The sequence below is a fragment of the Numenius arquata genome, chromosome 2 (assembly GCF_964106895.1).
Source record: "Numenius arquata chromosome 2, bNumArq3.hap1.1, whole genome shotgun sequence".
Classification (NCBI taxonomy): Eukaryota; Metazoa; Chordata; class Aves; order Charadriiformes; family Scolopacidae; genus Numenius; species Numenius arquata.
Genome location: NC_133577.1, coordinates 11925128 through 11944351, shown reverse-complemented (window position 1 = coordinate 11944351; position 19224 = coordinate 11925128). Strand labels below are relative to the sequence as shown.

The 19224-nt window shown below is 37.4% G+C and overlaps 1 protein-coding gene across 1 annotated transcript in view; it reads left to right on the top strand.

Annotated features, from left to right (window-relative positions):
- The window catches only part of ESR1 (estrogen receptor 1), a 172633-nt gene that overhangs the window by 76853 nt on the left and 76556 nt on the right, over positions 1-19224 (top strand). Inside the window, exon 3 of the mRNA XM_074161453.1 lies at positions 7674-7864. Within this exon, the coding sequence (XP_074017554.1) occupies positions 7674-7864 (191 nt within the window). The remainder of the gene's footprint in view (positions 1-7673; positions 7865-19224) is intronic.

The window sequence follows — 19224 nt, the reverse complement described above, 5'->3', positions numbered from 1 at the left end:
TCTGTGTATTTACTAGTTTTTACTTCTTCTCCTAAACTGGAGTAGAATAAAAGACTTGTAATGTCACTACTTATCAGTTGTTAGCAGGTATCACTGACATCCTCTCCTTCTTGGGAATGAGAGTGATCTGCCATTGCCTGCTGCATTAAGGTGAGAGGTGCACCAACATGTCCCAGCCCTGCTGTCTGTGACTATAAATATGAGGCAGAAGGATAATATTTTTGTTTTTCTAGATGCCCTCTTTAGAGGGTGAGAAGCTACATGCAGAAAGACATGTTATTTGCAAGCATGTTTTTAATAAGCCCAAATTAAGGCTTTCTGTGCAAATCCTATTTGGTCTCTTTGTGCCTTTGTGATTATTATAATAATAATTATTTTGATAATTATGAGGTAATCATAAGTGGACTCTGGAATGTGTCATGCTCATGTAGTGAAATATGTCGCTGTTTGTAAATTCTCTGCTAATTTCTTGCAAAGACGGGTAACTAAAAAAAGGGATGAGGCAAAAATTTCAAGAAGTATTATGTGAAGGCAGCTGATTGCTGGCCTGAAGAACTAAATTCTCTGCCTAATTCTGCCACAAATGCTTCTGTGAAGTTCAGAAATCATTTAAATCAAACTCCTCACAAGTAGTCTTGTATTGTAATTTTCTTCGTGCTGAATGGAAGTTCTACAGTCTGATTTATGTAAGTGTTGAACATTCACCCTTGCAATTGCAGACAAGGGAACTAGCACTCTGAACATTCAAAATGCTGTTTAATGGTGGGTACTTAAAAAACTTGCCCATAATTCAGTATATACTTTTGACCTTAATCTCTCTCAGCCTCACTTTTAATCCTTTCAACACACAGGAATATTGAAAAAATACATTCATTAGCACCTGTCAACCAATAAAATGCTGTAGTGGCATGGAAATAGTGGAAGGAAATTAGTTCTGATGTTGTAGCTGAATTCAGATAGTGTGCTATCTGGAGGCACCAGACACTGAACAGTCAGGAAAAAAAAACAAAGGCAGAATAGCTGCTCATTTAATAAATTCTTTTTTTTTTTCTGTGTACTGATGAGTTGTTGCCCTGTGAAAAGTATGGTCATATAATTAAAGATAATATATGCACAGGAGGGATAAATGAAGGTTTTAGTTGCATTTGCAAGGTGCAGTTCAGCTATAATCCTATACTTAAAATCTTAATCTTCTTTTGTTGTATATTCATATAAAGCATGTGTGGGGGTGTTTCTGCACTCACCTCATGTACAGAAAGAAATTATTAACCTTCTGTATATAAGAAAAAAGATCAGAAAATTGCCATTGCTTCAGAACTGTTTCCATTCTGGGCTACTCTGTGAGGTACGGCTACACCACCGCTCTTCACTTAAGACTAATGAAAATGACCCTGTCAGTGAGTTGTAGTTTAAATTCCAGCAGCAGTGAGAAGTAGAATGAAACAGAACCAGTTTATCAGTATTTATTCCAAAGATTTTTTAGTATGAATTTAAATTTCAGACCCATTGAACTGACAAACAGATTGAGCTCTTTCCTCTTTTAAACCCGCCCTCCCACCCCCAAACCCCCTGCCATCCCACCCCCAAACCCCCTGCCATCCCCAGGAAAAGCTTTCACATTTTTCAGAAAGTTGGGCAGACTTCTATGTTGTCCAGGGCATCAGTTGGAAAATGATTAGCTCACATTTATAAACCATGGAAAACCAATCCTAGGTATGGAAGTGTGGGAGAGGGAAATATTGAAAACATCCAAATTCAGGTATTAAGCACATAAATAAGAAGCCCGGGCTCCCTTCCCTTCCCCTCAATGGAACCTCCAGGAAATGTGGGTGGAGATGTCCCAGAGTGCATTGTGACAGTGCATAGACACACCTCTCTAGACTTTAATCCAGCCTGCAAATATTAGTGACAGATCTGAGAAAAAAATTAAATCTGTCAAAAATGAAATTTTAGGGGACTGAGATGGTGTGCAAATTTATACTGACTTTAGCAAATAGCTTTAAAGGAGATTTTTCTTCACACATGGCATGGTTTAATTTTGGCGTATCCAAATATAGTAATTCAGTCACTCATTTTAAAATTAATCAGAGTTAAGGATGAAGGGAGATGATAAAACTAATGCCAAAGGAAATGTTTAATTTCATGTTGAATAAGAAGTTTTGATGACCTAAAAAGATATCTTTTACTTTCATGTTGACAGAGCCTGTTCTCAACCATTTTTTGGTCAACACTGAGCTATTTTTCCTAAGTTATTTTACTTTTGTTACCAAATAAAATCATATTTTATTCTAGTTCCAAAGAAAACTTTCCAATATCTTCTGACTATAAAATACTTTTTCTGATACATCGTGAAATACTGGCAATATTTTAAGATTATTTTATTATTCAATTTTCATATAACTTCATTTCTTTTCATTTTTTTTTTCTTAAATTTCTCTTCTATCAGTTATCTTTTTTTTCTTCTTTTCCACACTGGAGCCTGTCCTATATTCAGTTGGTTTCCTTGTCATTTTTTTTTTTCTTAGTTGATCTTCACATTTATCTTCTGTTATTTTTAAAGTAGTTCTTCATATTGTCTCTCATCATTCCTTTATATCCATTATTTCTTCACCTCATCCACTCACTACACTAGCTTAGGGTCTTCTACACAGGTCATCCTGTTAAGGTGGCCCTGCACTCAACCTGAAGCAGCAGAGGAGATACTCCAGCATGGAGCCAAATCCATGAAACGAATGAGATAAAGCAACCAGAGGAGTATTTTTCCAGCATGAAGGTGTCCTCCTGCATTGCTGTCACTGGTGGCAAGGGTGCTGCTGTGCAGCTCCACTCTGGTGGCCTTGTCCGTTGGACATACAACTCTGTCTAAGACTTTCTCTCTTCATTGTCAAGTTGTATTTAGCTTAATTACAACCCTAGGCATTTTAGGATATTTGCTTTAAGCCAGCATTTTCATTTGGATGGCTTAAGATTTTTTTCAGATTCATCAGAGCAACTTTCTGAGCGCACAGTTTTGAGGCGCTTAGTGTGCTCAGCAATTTTCTGTTTATTTGTATACTTAGTTATTCCAATCTCCTTGAGATGCCTTTTAAATATTTCCAAGCACTTCATTCTGTTCAAATAATCTTTCATAAATACTCTGCCCCATATAGAAATTCACATTTTAACAGCAAGTTAATTAATTTCATATAAAATAGTAGAGTGGTATTATAAGCCTAATGTATTGAAAAGCATTCGTGCTAGACCCTTACTGCATTTGAAATGGCCATTGGTTTTGAGGCTTTTTACACTGGGAACTTCCATCCACTCTGGTAAGAAAGATTTAATAGCTGCAGACTAAAGTTTCTTGTATGAAAGTAAATTCAGAAAACTAGAATTTCTCAAGATGTCTCTCTTAACTGATTAAATAACTTTTCCCTTAAGGCCTCCCACCTATGAAATCTCTTTATTTCAGACAAAGCTGGGGTTGTGAATAAATTGGCCCTTAACTGGCTGTTGGGTGGATTGTGTACTGTGGGTTATCCTAAATTCATCCTGCCTGCCAGACCAATTACCATGATGTAAAAAACTGAGTTTACATTACAAAACTGTACTTCCCTCATGGACACATTCTTCTTACCTTACAGCCAACATGGGGTTAATGATCTCTTGGCTGATTCAGAGTTGCAGGTGGTGAGTGAATGTTTAAAGCAGAGGTGTCTTGGTTGCTAACCAAGATTTATTGAAGAGCAATCTCTGTGTGATATAGGTGGAAAAATATGAAAGTGAATATGGAAGACAAGTTTGTCCTGCTCTGTACGTTCCAAAACACTTTCCTTTTTATGTCTGCTGTGTTATTACACTGGAAACGAGCAGTAAATTCTGAGGTTTTTTTACTTTCTAATCTGTTCTGTTTTGGTGGGGGCCTTGGAGGGAGGGCTTTATCTGGGGTTTTCTTTCTTTTTGATTTGTGTTTCTCTTTGGTAAACATAGTTGACAAGAACTTTTGGTCTTTTTTTGTGTTATTGTTTGCATAGATTACAAAGGAAATTTTTGAAAAGGCTCAGCTATTGTATTTTGGGAATGATGATCTTGCCAAAGTTATTAAAGTGGGGTTAGGTTGTTGCACTATGTTCTCCAGAAGACTAACCCTTGAAACCTAACTGAAAACTGGATGAAGAGCAGACTGTTATTTTTTGTCAGGACACAGCATCAGTGGTCTGTGATGTGCACTAACCAGCAGCTGATTTCTGGATGAAATTTGAGATGTTATTTGAAGTTAGCAGGCTCTGTGTTACTGGGTTACTCTTTGCCCAAAATAATTTCTTCCTCACCTCTTCTAATAGGTACTAGAATTTATTTATTATCAGCTTTCATTTCCATTGTATAAATGGAAGGGGGTGGCAAGATGCTATTTCAGGGGAGGATGGAGCTAGGGGTATTTTAGTGTGCTTCCTGCTGTGGTTCACAAGAGCCTGAATGTGATGACTCTGCAAGGCCAGTTTGCAAAACCTTGCTCAAGTGATGCTTGAGTCGCACTGATTTTGGGGGTGTGCATGGGAAGCTGGCAAGGCCGTCTGTAGATTCATTTTGTGAAGGTCTGTGTTAACAGATTTATGCTCTTCCAATGTAGCAAGCTTGTGTGCAGGAAAGCAATGGAGGTCTAAGTCAAATATGAAAGGCGGGGGTGAGCAGTGGCATTGGTCCCCTGTCCCGTATGGGGACATGTGTGTGCTTACAGGGAGAATGCTGCTTCATTGCCTCTGCCTCAGCCTCCCTCTGAAACAGTAGCCTCTTGTCACTGAGGATGGACAGAACCTGTGGGACAGAGTACCTGCAAGCAGCGTGGCAAAATATGTCTGTCTTTACTGCATCTTTTGTGTTTGTGTTTATCCATCTTATTTTCTTTGGAGTGTACATTTTTCATAAGATTACTTATCTGTTCTAGACAGAAAAAAGTTTTTTTGTTGTTGCTGTTTCAGGATATTTTTCAGCCATTTATTATTATTATTATAAATATAATTTTAATAAAAGTTTATTTTTGAATCTAGTCTTGATCTGAGTGAAGGTGAATACTCTGAAAAGATGAAAATTTAAATTATGTGGACTGAGTGATGACTGATACTTTTTGATATTTCTTTGCTCTATTTTCGTTTACCTATTAGTTGATGTGATTTCTTTTGCATCCAACTAGGAAACTATGATTGTTTAGTAATTGTGTGTTTGATGTTGGAAAGTTGATACGCACCTGCAAAGATATGTAATTGTTTTGGAACTTGAAATATTTTTCCTTTTACTGCTTTTAAGGTGCTTTTTTATAGCTTTTTTATAGATAACTTAAAATTTAGAATTTATAAAATTGTAATTTATTTGTACTTCTTAGTGATGTGAAAATATTTATGGGAACCTTATCTTGTATAACATACATATTTGTAACAGTTTTGAAAAAAAAAGAAGACCAAAAATTATTAATATCTATCAGGTGGTCACGTATAGCTAACAGACTAGTCTATTGCTGTTAAAATTATATTGACAGTTATTGATTGCTGTTTTACTTCAAATATTTAAAATATTCTTGTAATTATATACACCTAAAAGTATATTTTTGAAAAAAGCTGCATCACGGTTAATTTAAACTTATACTGAGAGGATGGATTAGGTGATCTAGCTACAGGTAGGGGAGAATGGGGTGGAAAAGATAAGAAGCAACAGTTTTGATCAGTGCTCAGTAGGAAAAAAAGAACTCAATTAAATGAGGCACTGGGATAAAGTAAATTCAAAGGAAGATTCAGGACCTGGAGAAGAGTAAAAAAACTACCTAGATTTGGTGGTCTGGAAGAGGTACTTACACGAACAAATTATGTGTTATATCCATAATGATTTATTAATTATATTGTTTTCACCTTTTCACATTTTAACATCTAAAATATGCAAGGATTTTTTTTCCCCTTGCCTAGTTTGTCAAACTCATGTTGTCAGAATTGTGTCATTCTCCGTTTTTCCCAACTCACTAAAAAGCCAGAGTTGTGCCATGTCACCACTTCACCATTTGTAGTTTCTTCTTTCTTGTACAAGTCCCCAAACCCCCAAAATTATTTAAATACGTATTCAAAATTAGCTGGTATATAAGGCTTGGTAATGAACTTTGGGTTTAAAAACTGCAGTTTTCCTGAATGGTGCCAGTAGCAGTTTCTCTATCTAACATGGCAAAGCCTCACGCTTCGCTAATGGTGATACTCATTCAAAGCTGTTCAATGAAAATATATCTCATTCGGGGGGAGAAATTATATATATGAAAAGTCTTGAGGGGATTGCTGGCAGCACATGTGAGAGCGTCCAGGTGGCTTTGGTGGGTAGAAAGCTTTTGGGTGTTGAGTAGTTGGGTGCAGTTTTTGGACTGCAACAGGAGATGTCAGGGAACGTTGGCTAGATGAAGGAGGATAGTTGAGCATACTTTGATCAGAAAGCAGTTGGGGGCTATTGGTTTGGAGCAGGGAAGTGCTGTTAGTGCCAGATGCCAGTTCATCAAAACAAAGGAAATTTTGCTGCGGTGAAGAAGGAAATGAGGCAAAATTAGCTATGTAGGAAAAAATCTGAAAAAGATCTCCCACAGTCTTCTAGGCGGATATGTTTGTTTGAGAAAATGTTGGGACTCTGGGGAGATAAGAGCCACCTGTTCATTAACCAGCAATTAAAACATATGTGTTAAGTGGGTAATTACTGTAAACAGTAAGATTCTTCATGCTTTAGCTTGTCTGATGCTGTCACACCATTGTATTTGTCTCCTGGACAATTTGTAGTGCAAACTCTTACTGGAAAGCATGTTTTGCAAGAGCTGTTTGCCTTCCAGGAGCAATCCCAGAGTTCAGTGCTGGTTCTCTTGAGAATTTCACATCCTCTCATCATTTTGAATATTGTTTACCATGCCTGCAGGAGCTACCCAATAACAACCTCTTACCAGATTGACTAGATGTGAATTTGTTGCCATTTACACTGCAGTTTTTGTTTGGTTTTCATTCAGCAGCGTACCACACATGTGGGACACACTAGTATGTCTAGTACATGTCTAGTAACGTGTATGTTACTAGAATGAAAATTCTTTGGCAACAATTTTTAATACCTTCTGAGTTTTCTTGTTGTGCTAAAACCACTTCTTAATTTTTATGAAAGTGGTATTGCAATGAGAATAGAGATAGTTATATGCAGTATTATATCTTTGACAATGTGAGGAGAGTTTGCACTTCTAATTGGGCAATATTAACTGAAAATAGCCTGGTTGATAATTTAAGTGACTCGCAAATTCAGATGCAAACATTAAGTGATTTTTGCCTTAGATTCCCTACCTACTGATACTGCAGTCATGCTGAACCCTTTGGAGAGGAGCAGGTACACAAAAGAAAAAGGTGATTTTTTTTGTATTCCTTTGTAATGTCTTGAGAAAAATGGATTACTTTATCAAATAGCTTTTCAATTTTTCAAGGTACAATGTCTAATAACATCAGATTGATTTGTGAGAAATTCTCCTGTGTCTTACTGGGTCTACACTTTTCCAACTAGAACAGGACAGAGGGTGATAAAAGATTATATTTTTGTCCATCTGTAGTTTCAAAGTTAGATCTGCTCTTTCTTACTAAATGCCGGAGTGGATGATAATTAACCTCACCCAAAGAATCATGCTTGTTTTTTGCTATTAATAGGCCAAGCTCTGATAATAGGCGCCACAGCATCCGTGAGAGGATGTCCAGTACCAACGAGAAAGGGGGCCTGTCCATGGAGTCCACCAAGGAGACCCGGTACTGTGCTGTCTGCAACGACTACGCCTCAGGCTATCACTATGGGGTCTGGTCTTGTGAGGGCTGCAAAGCTTTTTTCAAAAGGAGTATTCAAGGTAATAAGTTGTTCAAGTAAATTGCCTTTACTCTTTGCTCTTGAGAAACCTGTGAAGCTACTTGAGATTGCAGACCGAGCCCAGGATAATAACATTTATTAAGTTTTCATTAGCAGCTGCTGCACTCTCCTATCTCTGTGTTTGATGAATGTTTGTAGCAGGTATATAATATGTTGTTATTTATTCCATGATTAATGAGGGAAAGAAAAACTTCTCCATATTCTCCGTGGTTTAGGTATGTCAGACCATGAAGGCAGTGAGAAATCTAATTTAAAAATCTGTATTGGATCAAGATGACCACTCTTGCAGGCTATGTATATCTCTTTTCAGTGACTAAGTTCTAATCTAAAACATATTTTTTTTGATAATTCCCCATCAGATGAAGATTAATTCATGTTGATTGATTTATTGATCTTAATTTAGTTCTCCATTAGGAAGAAGGTTCAATTCAAATCTCAAGTCCTTGAAGATGTGACATGTTTCTTGAGAACCAATATTGAAAAAGAAAGTTTCCTTGATGAAATAGTATTTGTATCTGTCAGCAAAGCAGGGCTTGGAACTATAGACAGAATGGTTTAGTTCACTGTCTTGTCATGGCTAAAAGTACACTGTGCAAGGTGTCCAGTGGAGCATCTAACAGAAACAATGTTAATTACTGTGACCGGATAATTCTTGATTTAAATGCCTGTCATTCTGTGGAATGGATAGTTTTTTGCTTTGTTCAACCTCTCTTAAACTGAGTAAGAAGTAAGTATGATTATACTGAACATACAGGTACTGTGCAGTATTTAAGTCTCACTTTGGAAAAGAAAACAAAACAGATTTCTTCCTTTCTGAACAGAAAACTATTAAGGCACTATGCTTTAGTTAGGTTTTTATAGTTTTTTTTAAATCTCCAGGGGATATATAGGCACAAAAATTCCTGTCGCTCCTTTTTTGAATTAAACATAGCGAGGAAGAGTTTTTACCTCATATCGCAAGGTGTGATTATTGCCTGTTTTGTTGCATGACTACCACTGTGGTGAGTTAAATAGGACTTCCAGCATTCAGCTCAGAATTTTGCCTGCCTTAAAGAAAAAAATGAAAGTTTGGCTGCGGGGTTGGCATTGATGAAATGATTTGAATGTCAGCGATTAGTTAATAGTTACTTGTATTTGTCCTTTTATAGACTCTTTGAAATGATTTTTAGAAAAGAGAGTTGTTACAGCCAGAGGTCAACAATAAGCAACACTGGAGGGAGAAAGGGTGACATGCTTTACTCTTAATATCAGAATAATTTACTTAAACTTGTGATGTAGGTAGAACAGCTCCCTTATGGAGCATTTTTCATTATTTTTTGTTTTGAGTTCCCCTGACCTAATCAGAATTATTATTAGAATTCCTCGTAGTTGGACTGAACCGTCAGCAACAAAGTGAAAATTGAAATATTCTTAAGCAAAAGTAAGAGTTAGTTATCAAGTAATTGTACAGCACAGATCTTCAGCCTTTGTGGAAGAAGAGGTGAATCTGACTCTTTCATTGAGTTCCATGGTTCTTTGTCAGCACTTGGGCAGTTTTGCCCTAGTCTCCACATAGACAAATGTTGTGGTCCTCCACAATGGATCTGTTATCTATTTGTGCTACAGTGCATCCTAAGTAGTAAATTTAGTTCTTGCTACATTGATATACTTAACATAATTTTTAAGTAGGTAAGCTTTAAAGATTTAAAGCTTAAATTTCCAGTGTCCCATAAAATGCCTTTCTTCATCCCTTTAAGTCATGTTTACTCTAATTTAAGCCCATTGCTTTTTGCCCTATGCCTTGTGGGCATGAAGAAGGCTTATTAAAACAACCTTTTACATAGTTGAAGTCTGTTATCATATCTTTCCTCAGTCTTCTCTTTTTTTAGACTAAACAAACCCACTTTTTTCAGTAGAACATGCTTTCTAGACTTCTGATCCCATTTGTTAAACTCCTCTGTACTTTCTCCAGTTGATCCACCCCTTTTGTGGTTAACAGTAAAAAATGACATCCACTAATACCAAGAAAGTAATTCAAGAATATGAGTACTTATGAGAGAATTGTGATCGCTTGATCACAGATGGTATGAAAAGGCCTCTAAAGGTCTTTTAAAGTCATAGGTACCCAGTCTTGATGAACTAAGGGACTTTTTGAATTTCCTACTGGATCTGGAAGAGGTCTCTACCTCAGCAATTACATGTTCTCATTGGAGATTTTTCCAATTTATGAAAATAACAGTATTTTTTTTAGATTGTGAACACATGAGAAAACACGCAATTTAACTTGCAGATGGTAATAATTTTAAATAGGTTATGATTGGATATCTAGGAGTGAATACTGCTAGTAGAATACGTGGACTAAATATTATTAGAGCTGCACTGTATATATGATGTGCATTCCTAAAAAAGAGACAAAAATTTCCTGGGAATCATATGATTAAACTGCATTGAGGTTACATAGGACTTGTTTGTATGAAAAAAAAAAGTAACATAGAATGCTTTCAGCAAAGTTTTTTGTTGCTGTTTATAGTGTGTCTTTCTTTAAATGCAAGATAACCATGCTACTTTTGTGTCTTTGTTGTCCTGTATTTCTTGATACATGTATAGATGCAGAGGTGATCGGTCATTTTTTGTACTTTTCATCGGAGATTTCATAGAATTGCTGTAGTGGAGTTTCATGTTCTTAATAATCTGTAGTTAAATATTCTATATGGATCTTAGTAGAACCACAGGAAAAAATGAGTACAGACATGAACAACGAACAAGCTGTACAGGGTAATCTGTTTTCTCCCTGTGTATATGGTATTCTCAATAATATCTGAGGTGTCTATGCTTATTCGCATATAGGTATATGCTTATTCGCATAGGTATATACTTAAATTTTGTGAAAACTCATATCCGCATTGGAACTTACCCGAGTGGAGATGAGTAGCTTCATTTTTATCCAGGGGAGCTGTAATCGTTCTGGAAATATTTTGTCAATTTTAAATGCTAAGTTGTTTTTCTTTGCTGTCAAACACTTAAAGCTTAAAAGGCAACCTGAATTAATATGTGCAACTGCTCAATTTTGTTTAAACAACAGATGCTTGGTGGAAAATCAAAACTGCATCCTGAAACTGTCCATGTCAGTCTATTTTGTTAGTTTATGTCCCAAAAGTGATTTGGGACCTTGTTTTGAGAAAACTCTGTGCAGACTGATATTAATGTATAATGTTTCATAGGAGAGAAAAAATCATGTAACACCAAGAACACTGTGTTGCTTGGTGATAGAAGAGTGCTTTATTCTTTGCCCAGTATATGTAGCCTTCAGGAGTGTACTTGGTCAACTGACTTGAATCCAGAAGCATAACAAGCAGTCACATCACAGCACGCTGTACTTCTCTATTAAAATATTTATGGATTTTAAGACCAAGAAGGGCCATGAGATCATTAAGTCTGGTCTTCTCTCAATATAAACTTTATATGCTATCTGTGTACAAAGCCTGGCAACTTGATGGAGGTAAATCTTTTAGAAGATGCTCAGCCTTGATCTGTGGGCTTAAGAGCTTTCATACAATGATTGCTTATTCTAATGATTTGTCCTCCCATCTGCTAAAATTTATCTTTCTAATTCGAATTACTTTGGCTTTTACATCACATCCACAAAGTCGGACTTAGTATCTAGTATCTCTCTCCTGTGGGAAGTTCTTATAACTTAAATTGTTAAATCACCTTGATATCTTAAGTGAACAATCTCCTGCTGTATATATTTCTATCTATCTTCTGGGTCTTTGTACCTTTGTACCTCTTTTGCACCTTTTCTGATCCCCCCATACCCATAATAGCTCCTTTAAAATTTGGATGTCAGAATTGGATGAAGTATTTCAACATCAGCCTTACAAATGCCATTTACAAATTAAAAATCCCCTTGTGACTCACACATTCTTTCCCACTCCTTCTAATTCTCTTGTTTTTTGGATAGCCACCAAAGGGTATGAGACAGGAAGGAATTACTCTTACCATCTCTGACAAGCATCCAACAAATGCCTATATATGTATGGCTGAGAACCCTCAGTGAGAGCTCGAGGGGGTCAGAGCGAAATGAGGGGTAACTCCTTACAGTGGAGGGTATCTTGAACTCAGAATTGCTGAAGTATTTTAGAAATCTCCAGTTCTATTTCCCTACCTTCTTCATATGCCCTTCTGATGGTTTTTTGGTGTACCTTCTCTGCCTTTTCTCACAGCTGTATACTCAGACAAAAATCTGGGATATTTCACAAATATTCAGTTAAGAATTACTACATGATGCAAGGCAGTACCAGCTCGGCAAGAATAGGTTGACATCCAAGAATGGATGAATAGGTGTGCTGAGGGATTCCAGAGGGCTGCCGTTAATGTTTTGATCACAGAGATATAGTGCTGTCTGAAGTGCAGGAATTTTTGAAGCTGGGGAGTATTTTAATTGTGTGGCTTGAACATGCATTTTATTTAACAGTTATGCCTTCTGACTATCAAGTAGGAGAGTTTTGGCAGTAAACTTTAAGTGTTATCAATTGTTTTAACTTCACAGCGATAGAGCTGTACTTTGTTGAAAGTATGTAGTTCAAACTTTAATGCTAGGAGTCGTGGTAATACATACATATTTTCTGCTGAGTTGGAGAGAATTTCACTGGTTTCATTTCAAACATGCCTAATAAGTGGGTGTTTACGTAATGCTGCAGTGCAGCAATTGCAATATTGTCAGTTTGGGAGGTTTCTGAGATCTTCCCTTTAACTTTCCATTATTGCCTTTTGTTTTCATGGTGTTCTTGTAATCTGTTTGATAACAGCTGCAAATGCTGCACAGATCCTGCAGCCAAGAAGACAGAACCTCCCTAATAAGACTGCTTGCACACTGACTCTATGAGTTGTCAGCAGAAAGAGCAAAACTACAAAGCATGAACCTAAGTGAGACTAGCAGAGGTAATCACAGCCAATGAACAGGGGACTGCAGACAGGTATCCAGTCTCAGAGTGGAAAACACACAGTTCCAGTTTGAGAGGTAGGTGACTGTTGGAAGTTCAAAGGCTAGGGATGGTGCGTTCAGAAAGTCCACCAGGGTTTAGCCATCATTGGAACTGCTCTAACAGCCTGTGGTCAGCCAGGTTCTTCTGAAAATTCTTTTGATTTATCTTTGTGTTTTTAGTAGTTTTTCTCTAGAGCCCCTTGAGTTAAACACACGCTGCGTTCCTTGTCCCCTAATGAACATTTTGAATTCAGCAGTCTAATTGATGGTGATATTGTTTCAGACACTTGGGTGTTATTGAAAGGCAAGAGTCAATACCTCTTTTTTTCCTAGTAGGGCAATTTCGGATGTGGTACCTTTCCAGTGAGTTTTAAGTGCTGTGTGCAGCATGGATGAGGCAGTGACTTAAGATGTTCACATCCAAGACACTTATTTTTCATGGCCTAAGCAAATCATAGGACTGCAATGGACCTTGAGCCCTAGGCCACCTTTCTCTGCTGTGGTAGGATCAACTGTTGCCAATTCCATACATGTTTATTGAACTGCTTCTTAAAAACCTATAGCCTGATCCAATGTTTTATTCTCCTTATCTTTGAAGGTTACTATGAAATTTGAATCTTTCTTCCTGAAGGTTAAGCTCATTACTTATTTTCCTGTCTATCATGCCACACGAAAAAAATTGTTTTTTCATTTTGCAACAGCAAAGATTTGCTGTTGCAACAGGAAGATTGCTATCACACTTTAAAAAAACCCACTAAATTATTCTGTTTTACCTAATCCGAAGCAGCACAGTTTATACATCCTTTTCTCATAGGTTTTGTTTTCTAGACTTCTAATCTTCTAGTTATTCTGCTTTGGGGATTTTCCACTTTGTCCTGTTTTCTTTTGTTTTTCTTGAAGCCTGATTTCCTTCTCTAACATGCTTTATGAGTACTGAACAGAGCAATAGGATAACCTTACAAGCCCAGCTGGTGGTATTCGTCTACATCCATCACACTGTAATGTTTGCCTTATTTGTAAAAACATGACACTGTTCACTCATAATCAGTGTTTAATGCGGAATAAACTCAAACATACTTTTCTAGAGAAGAAACCACTTTCCCATCTTGTTTTGTGCACCTGATTATTCCTGTTTTAATGTGGTGATTTGTACTGATCCTTACTTTTGCACTGTTTTTCCCCCTGTGCTATCTCTGGTTTGCCAAGATAATTTAGAATTCTCATCCTGTAGACTCCTGCCATTTATTTCAGATTTATCTCCGTCTGACTAGCAGAATAGTCTGGTCTTTTCTCTGTTCTTCTAACGCATATAAATGTCATCTACAAATGAATATCATTTAATAAAATAAATACTCCGGTCCATTATCCATCAGTGAGGAAAATACTGTATAGAACTGGATCCAGGACAGACACTCTGGAGCCTTATTCAATATCAGCTTCCATTGTAACAGTGAACTCTGATAGTTCTTCCCTGAGAGTGGTTTTCTGAAATCATCTAAATTATAGTTTTCTAGCTTACATATGAAATGTCACCCCAGGCAATGCTGAAAGCCTTTCTGAAGCTGGGCAACATACTAGACCAGAAAGTAGAGAACACTCACTGATTGTTATCTGATTTTATAAATGGTCACTTGTTCTTCCTCTGCCAAGCCAAAGCTTTTCCCACCTCCTAGACAAAATTCCTAGTCCTTAGAAGCTGTACTTAATTTGTCCTGTATTATTAGCTTTAATGGTGTTTTACTTCCTCTGGAATATGATTGTTGTGCCATATCAAGCAACAAAGAAATTTAAACAGTATTTCATGTTGCAAGTATTTAATTAATATTTCATTTGGAAATTCACCTTGTTCCTAGCTCAGGGTCGAGCCTGTCAGCAGTTCAAAATATTCACAAGAAAAAAAAAAAAGCTTTACATTGACAAATTACATGAGAACATGTTTCTTTGTCCAGCAGGAAAGTACTTAACTGTGCCACTTGGTTTTAGAAACTCTGCAGGGAAACATGTTTTTATAAACTCCTTTAACTCAGGTGGGTTTATTGATTTAAATTGGCCCCATAAGTTTCATTCCCATGAACTTTCAGACTTTATGTAGGTTAAGTTGTCCTTTGCAGTCACTTTTGAAAAGTGGCAATCAAACTAGGGAGAACTGTGTAAGATCACTAAAATGGTAAATTTACTGGAAGTGCATGAAATGATCTTTGACATAATTTATTTCCAAAACTATTTACAAACTTTTTTGAAGTATGTTTACTAGTTCAGAGTTAGTGTAAAAGAGCTAGCATGGCAATTAACTGCTCTATAACTTAGTAACAGATGTACCAAATATCTCATTGTCTGAATTATTCGAATAAGATTATGTATTTCTCTCAAAGATTTGATTTAATTTAGTTACAAATTGTTGAAATAGTTGAACTTCCTCTGTTATAAACATAGTTATTCTCCAATCTAAAATGTGACTTAAGATACACAGGACAACAGGCTAAGTTATCTTTGTTGACCTTTCTGATTGTAAAATGGATGAATCTTCTATAGGGCATGTGTGATGTTAAGGTATAAGTGAGTAAACCAAGGAGTACATGTATATCAGTAAATGAAAGAAGAGCATAAGATGGTTTTACTTTGCATGAGAAAGTGGTACATAGGCAGAAAAGGAGCTTTTTGTCAAATACTGATTTTAAAGATTAATATTATAATTTAACAAACCAGGAGTTGACTGCACTGCAGTTTCAGTTTCACAGACTTCAGTGCAGAAAACTCACTGTGCTTAGAAGTGCCCACGTTCACAGCATGCTCTGCCCAGTGAGACTCCCGTGTATCCCCCCAGTAAAATGCAAATGCCATCACTTCCTTTACAGGGGTGCTGTGAGGCTAAATACATGGCAGCTATTTGCAAACTTTATGATACCAGAAACCATTCAGGTACCAAACATCCAAATATAAAATAAGACTAGCTAAGCTTATTCAATAGGTCCCATCACAGTCCGAAACCTGATGCTATATCTGGAATAAAAATAGAGTTGTATTAGTTTTCTTTTTGCTAACAATTGATTGGATTTTAAATGCACAAGAATAACTTGCAATATTTTAAATTTTTCAGCCTCTTTATGTTAGTTGTGGGAGTTTTCTGTAGTAGAATTCCCATTTTAGCTCAAATAAACTGGGAAGCTAAAAATACAAGAGGTTTCATTCAAAGATTATGGGAATAAGATGGCCATGTCTTGCCTACGACTCTCTGAAAACGCTTTTTGTCTCTGGAGGGATCATATTGAGATGGTTGTGTAGTAATATATTGTGGGAGTTTTTCCCTTAACACAGCTGTTAGTTTAATCATGTGCCAAGGATTTAAAACAATTGTGATTTATCAGATAGGGAAACAGAAACTAGATGTCACACTCCTTGCCAGATTTTGTAGAGATTGGGATCTAGATTGGCGTCTTTTTTTATTTGTCATGAGGAAAAAATATACTTCCTATTTTGTTACCTTGTCTAAAATTGAAAAAGATGGGAATGGAATTGGGGTGGAAGTAGACTTTGTACATGGTATCATAATCCTGAAACAGTAGATAAAACACCAATTGAAATTTTAGGACTAAAGCCAATAATAAAAAATTTGAAATTATCTGCTGGAGTAGAAAATATAATTTTATATTTAGATATTTTTACAGTTAAATACTGTTTTACTTTTTCTACGTCAGCCTTTCTTAATGTGCATGATCATGCATTATTAAGCTGGTGAGATGGCAGCAGTTTTGGTATCCTCATGCAATCACAGAATCATAGAATGGTTAGCTTTGGAAGAGACCTTAAAGATCCTCTACTTTCAATGCCCCTGCCATGGGCAGGGACACCACCCACCAGACCAGGTTGCTCAAAGCCCCATCCAGCCTGGTCTTGAACACCTCCAGGGACAGGGCATCCACAACTTCTCTGGGCAACCTGTTCCAGTGCCTCACCACCCTCACAGTAAAGAATTTCTTCCTGATATCTAATCTAAATCTCCCCTCTTTCAGTTTAAAACTGTTACCCCTCATCCTGTCACTACACTCCCTGATAAAGAGTCCCTCCCCATCTCTCTTGAAGGCCCCCTTCAGATATTGGAAGGCTGCTATAAGGTCTCCCTGGAGCCTTCTCTTCTCCAGGCTGAACGACCCCAAGTCTCTCAGCCTGTCCTCACAGCAGAGGTGCTTCAGCCTTCTGATCATCTTCGTGGCCCTCCGCTGGACCCGTTCCAACAAGTCCATGTCCTTCCTGCGTTGAGGACTCCAGAGCTGGACATAGTACTCCAGGTGGGGTCTCATGAGAGCGGAGCAGAGGGGGAGAATCACCTCCCTCGCCCTGCTGGCCATGCTTCTTTTGATGCAGCCCCAGATGCAGTTGGCTTTCTGGGCTGCCAGTACACATTGCCGGCTCATGTTGAGCTTCTCATCCATGAACACTCCCAAGTGCTTCTCCTCAGGGCTGCTCTCCAGCCATTCTATCCCCAACCTGTATTTGTGCCTGGGATTGCCATGTCCCAGGTGCAGGACCTTGCACTTGGCTTGGTTGAACTTCATGAGGTTCGCACAGGCCCGCCTCTCAAACCTGTCCAGGTCCCTCTGGATGCAATCCCTTCCCTCCAGCGTGTCGACCACTCCACACAGCTTGGTGTTGTCAGCAAACTTGCTGAGGGTGCACCCTCTCCCACTGTCCATGTATCCAACAAAGATGTTCAACAGCACTGGTCCCAGTACCAACCCCTGAGGAACACCACTTGTCACTGGCTTCCACAAATGCCTATTCTCATTCTTTCTTCATTTTTCCTGTTAGCTGAAATAGTATATGGAAAGGTTACAGGAAAGATCAATATCATAATCATTTGGCTTGAATTAACTGCTATTGTGGAAGCATGTTTTACAGTCTTCTAGGCCCTTTTCCTTACTGTCACATGTAGTAATGTCTTGCTAGTTTAAAAACAGAAAATGATTAATCTTCTCAGCAGTGCTAGGTAGTTGCTAAGAGAACCCAAGTTTCAAATCCAAAGACCTTGTCTGAGAGTAATTAAGCTGTGAATTTGAGTGTCTGTGCTTATAAAGGAATCAGACATAACCTTCTGTTCTTTTGTGAAACCTGTTAGGAAAGAGTGAGGTTTTAAAATCAATCAGTGAAGTTTTACTAGGGCACTTTAACTTAAAATTGGTATAACTTTTTATTTTGCATTCGACATCTGTTCATACTGGGTTAACATATGCAATGTCCAGGTGCTATTTTTTTCCCCCTTTTTACTGTTTATGAAAACTTTCCACTTGCTGTTGAGTCTCTTCTTTCCACGGGTTTGCTTTTTATCTGAAGTCTTCCCATTCATCACTTGCTTGGCTCCTCAAGGTGTTGATAAAGTGTACGCTCTAGCCTTCCTTTCACCTACGTGTATGAAATTCTGCTAATTTCACTGTCAGAATAAGGTAATAGAAGGACCTGGTGCTTTCACAAATAACGGCTAACCTGGCAGATGTCTTTAGCAGATAAATAAAGAATAGTCTAAGAAATTTGTGTGACTTGAAGATTGAAAATAAAAGAATAATTAAAGTAAAAGGGTAGTAGTTATGACAAATAATAATAATAATTTGTTTGAAATATATGATGAGTTAATTCAACTGCATCAGTTTAAATGTTATACAAAATTCACCTGACAAAAATGTTCCTTTATTGGCTTTGTAGAATCGTCATCGAGCATTCTTAAGCTGGCATGCCCACATGTTGGTTTCTTTAGTTCATTTTTTTGGTAAAACGGTTGTACTGCTTAAACTAATCATTCTGTCAGTCTAATCCTGATGGTTATTGGAATATAATATAACAACTGTTTACACATTTAAGAAAAAAAAAGTATTTCTGTTATGTTAATTGGCATTGATGTATTAATATGACCCCAATTTTCATCCTTGCTGGTCAAGGACAAAACGAACTCAGCTCTTCAAAGCTGCAATTCAGTGAAACGCTCAAGCATGTACTTAATTTAACCATATATACTGTGCTGGGACTACTTGCTAGAAGTACACAGATGCTTACATGTTCTGCTGAATGTAGTAACACTTAACTTTAAGGAAATAAGGAGTGTTTTGCTGACTGAAGACCTCACAGATAAATCATCCACCCACTCCAATTCAAGCATGTGCTGCTGTTGCATACACCACAGCTATTCTGAGAACCCCTAGATAGACAGGGATGAGTCTCTGAACATAAGTATCAACCACGTGACTCACGGCAACGAGAGAAAGTCAGACTGCATGTGCAGTATGAAAAAGCTCTGATTATGACAGGCTGGGTTAGAATAGACTCAAAATCATCCAAATTTCAGCCGTTATCTTCTTGTTGACACTTTGCTTCCTCAGCCTTCCCCTTCC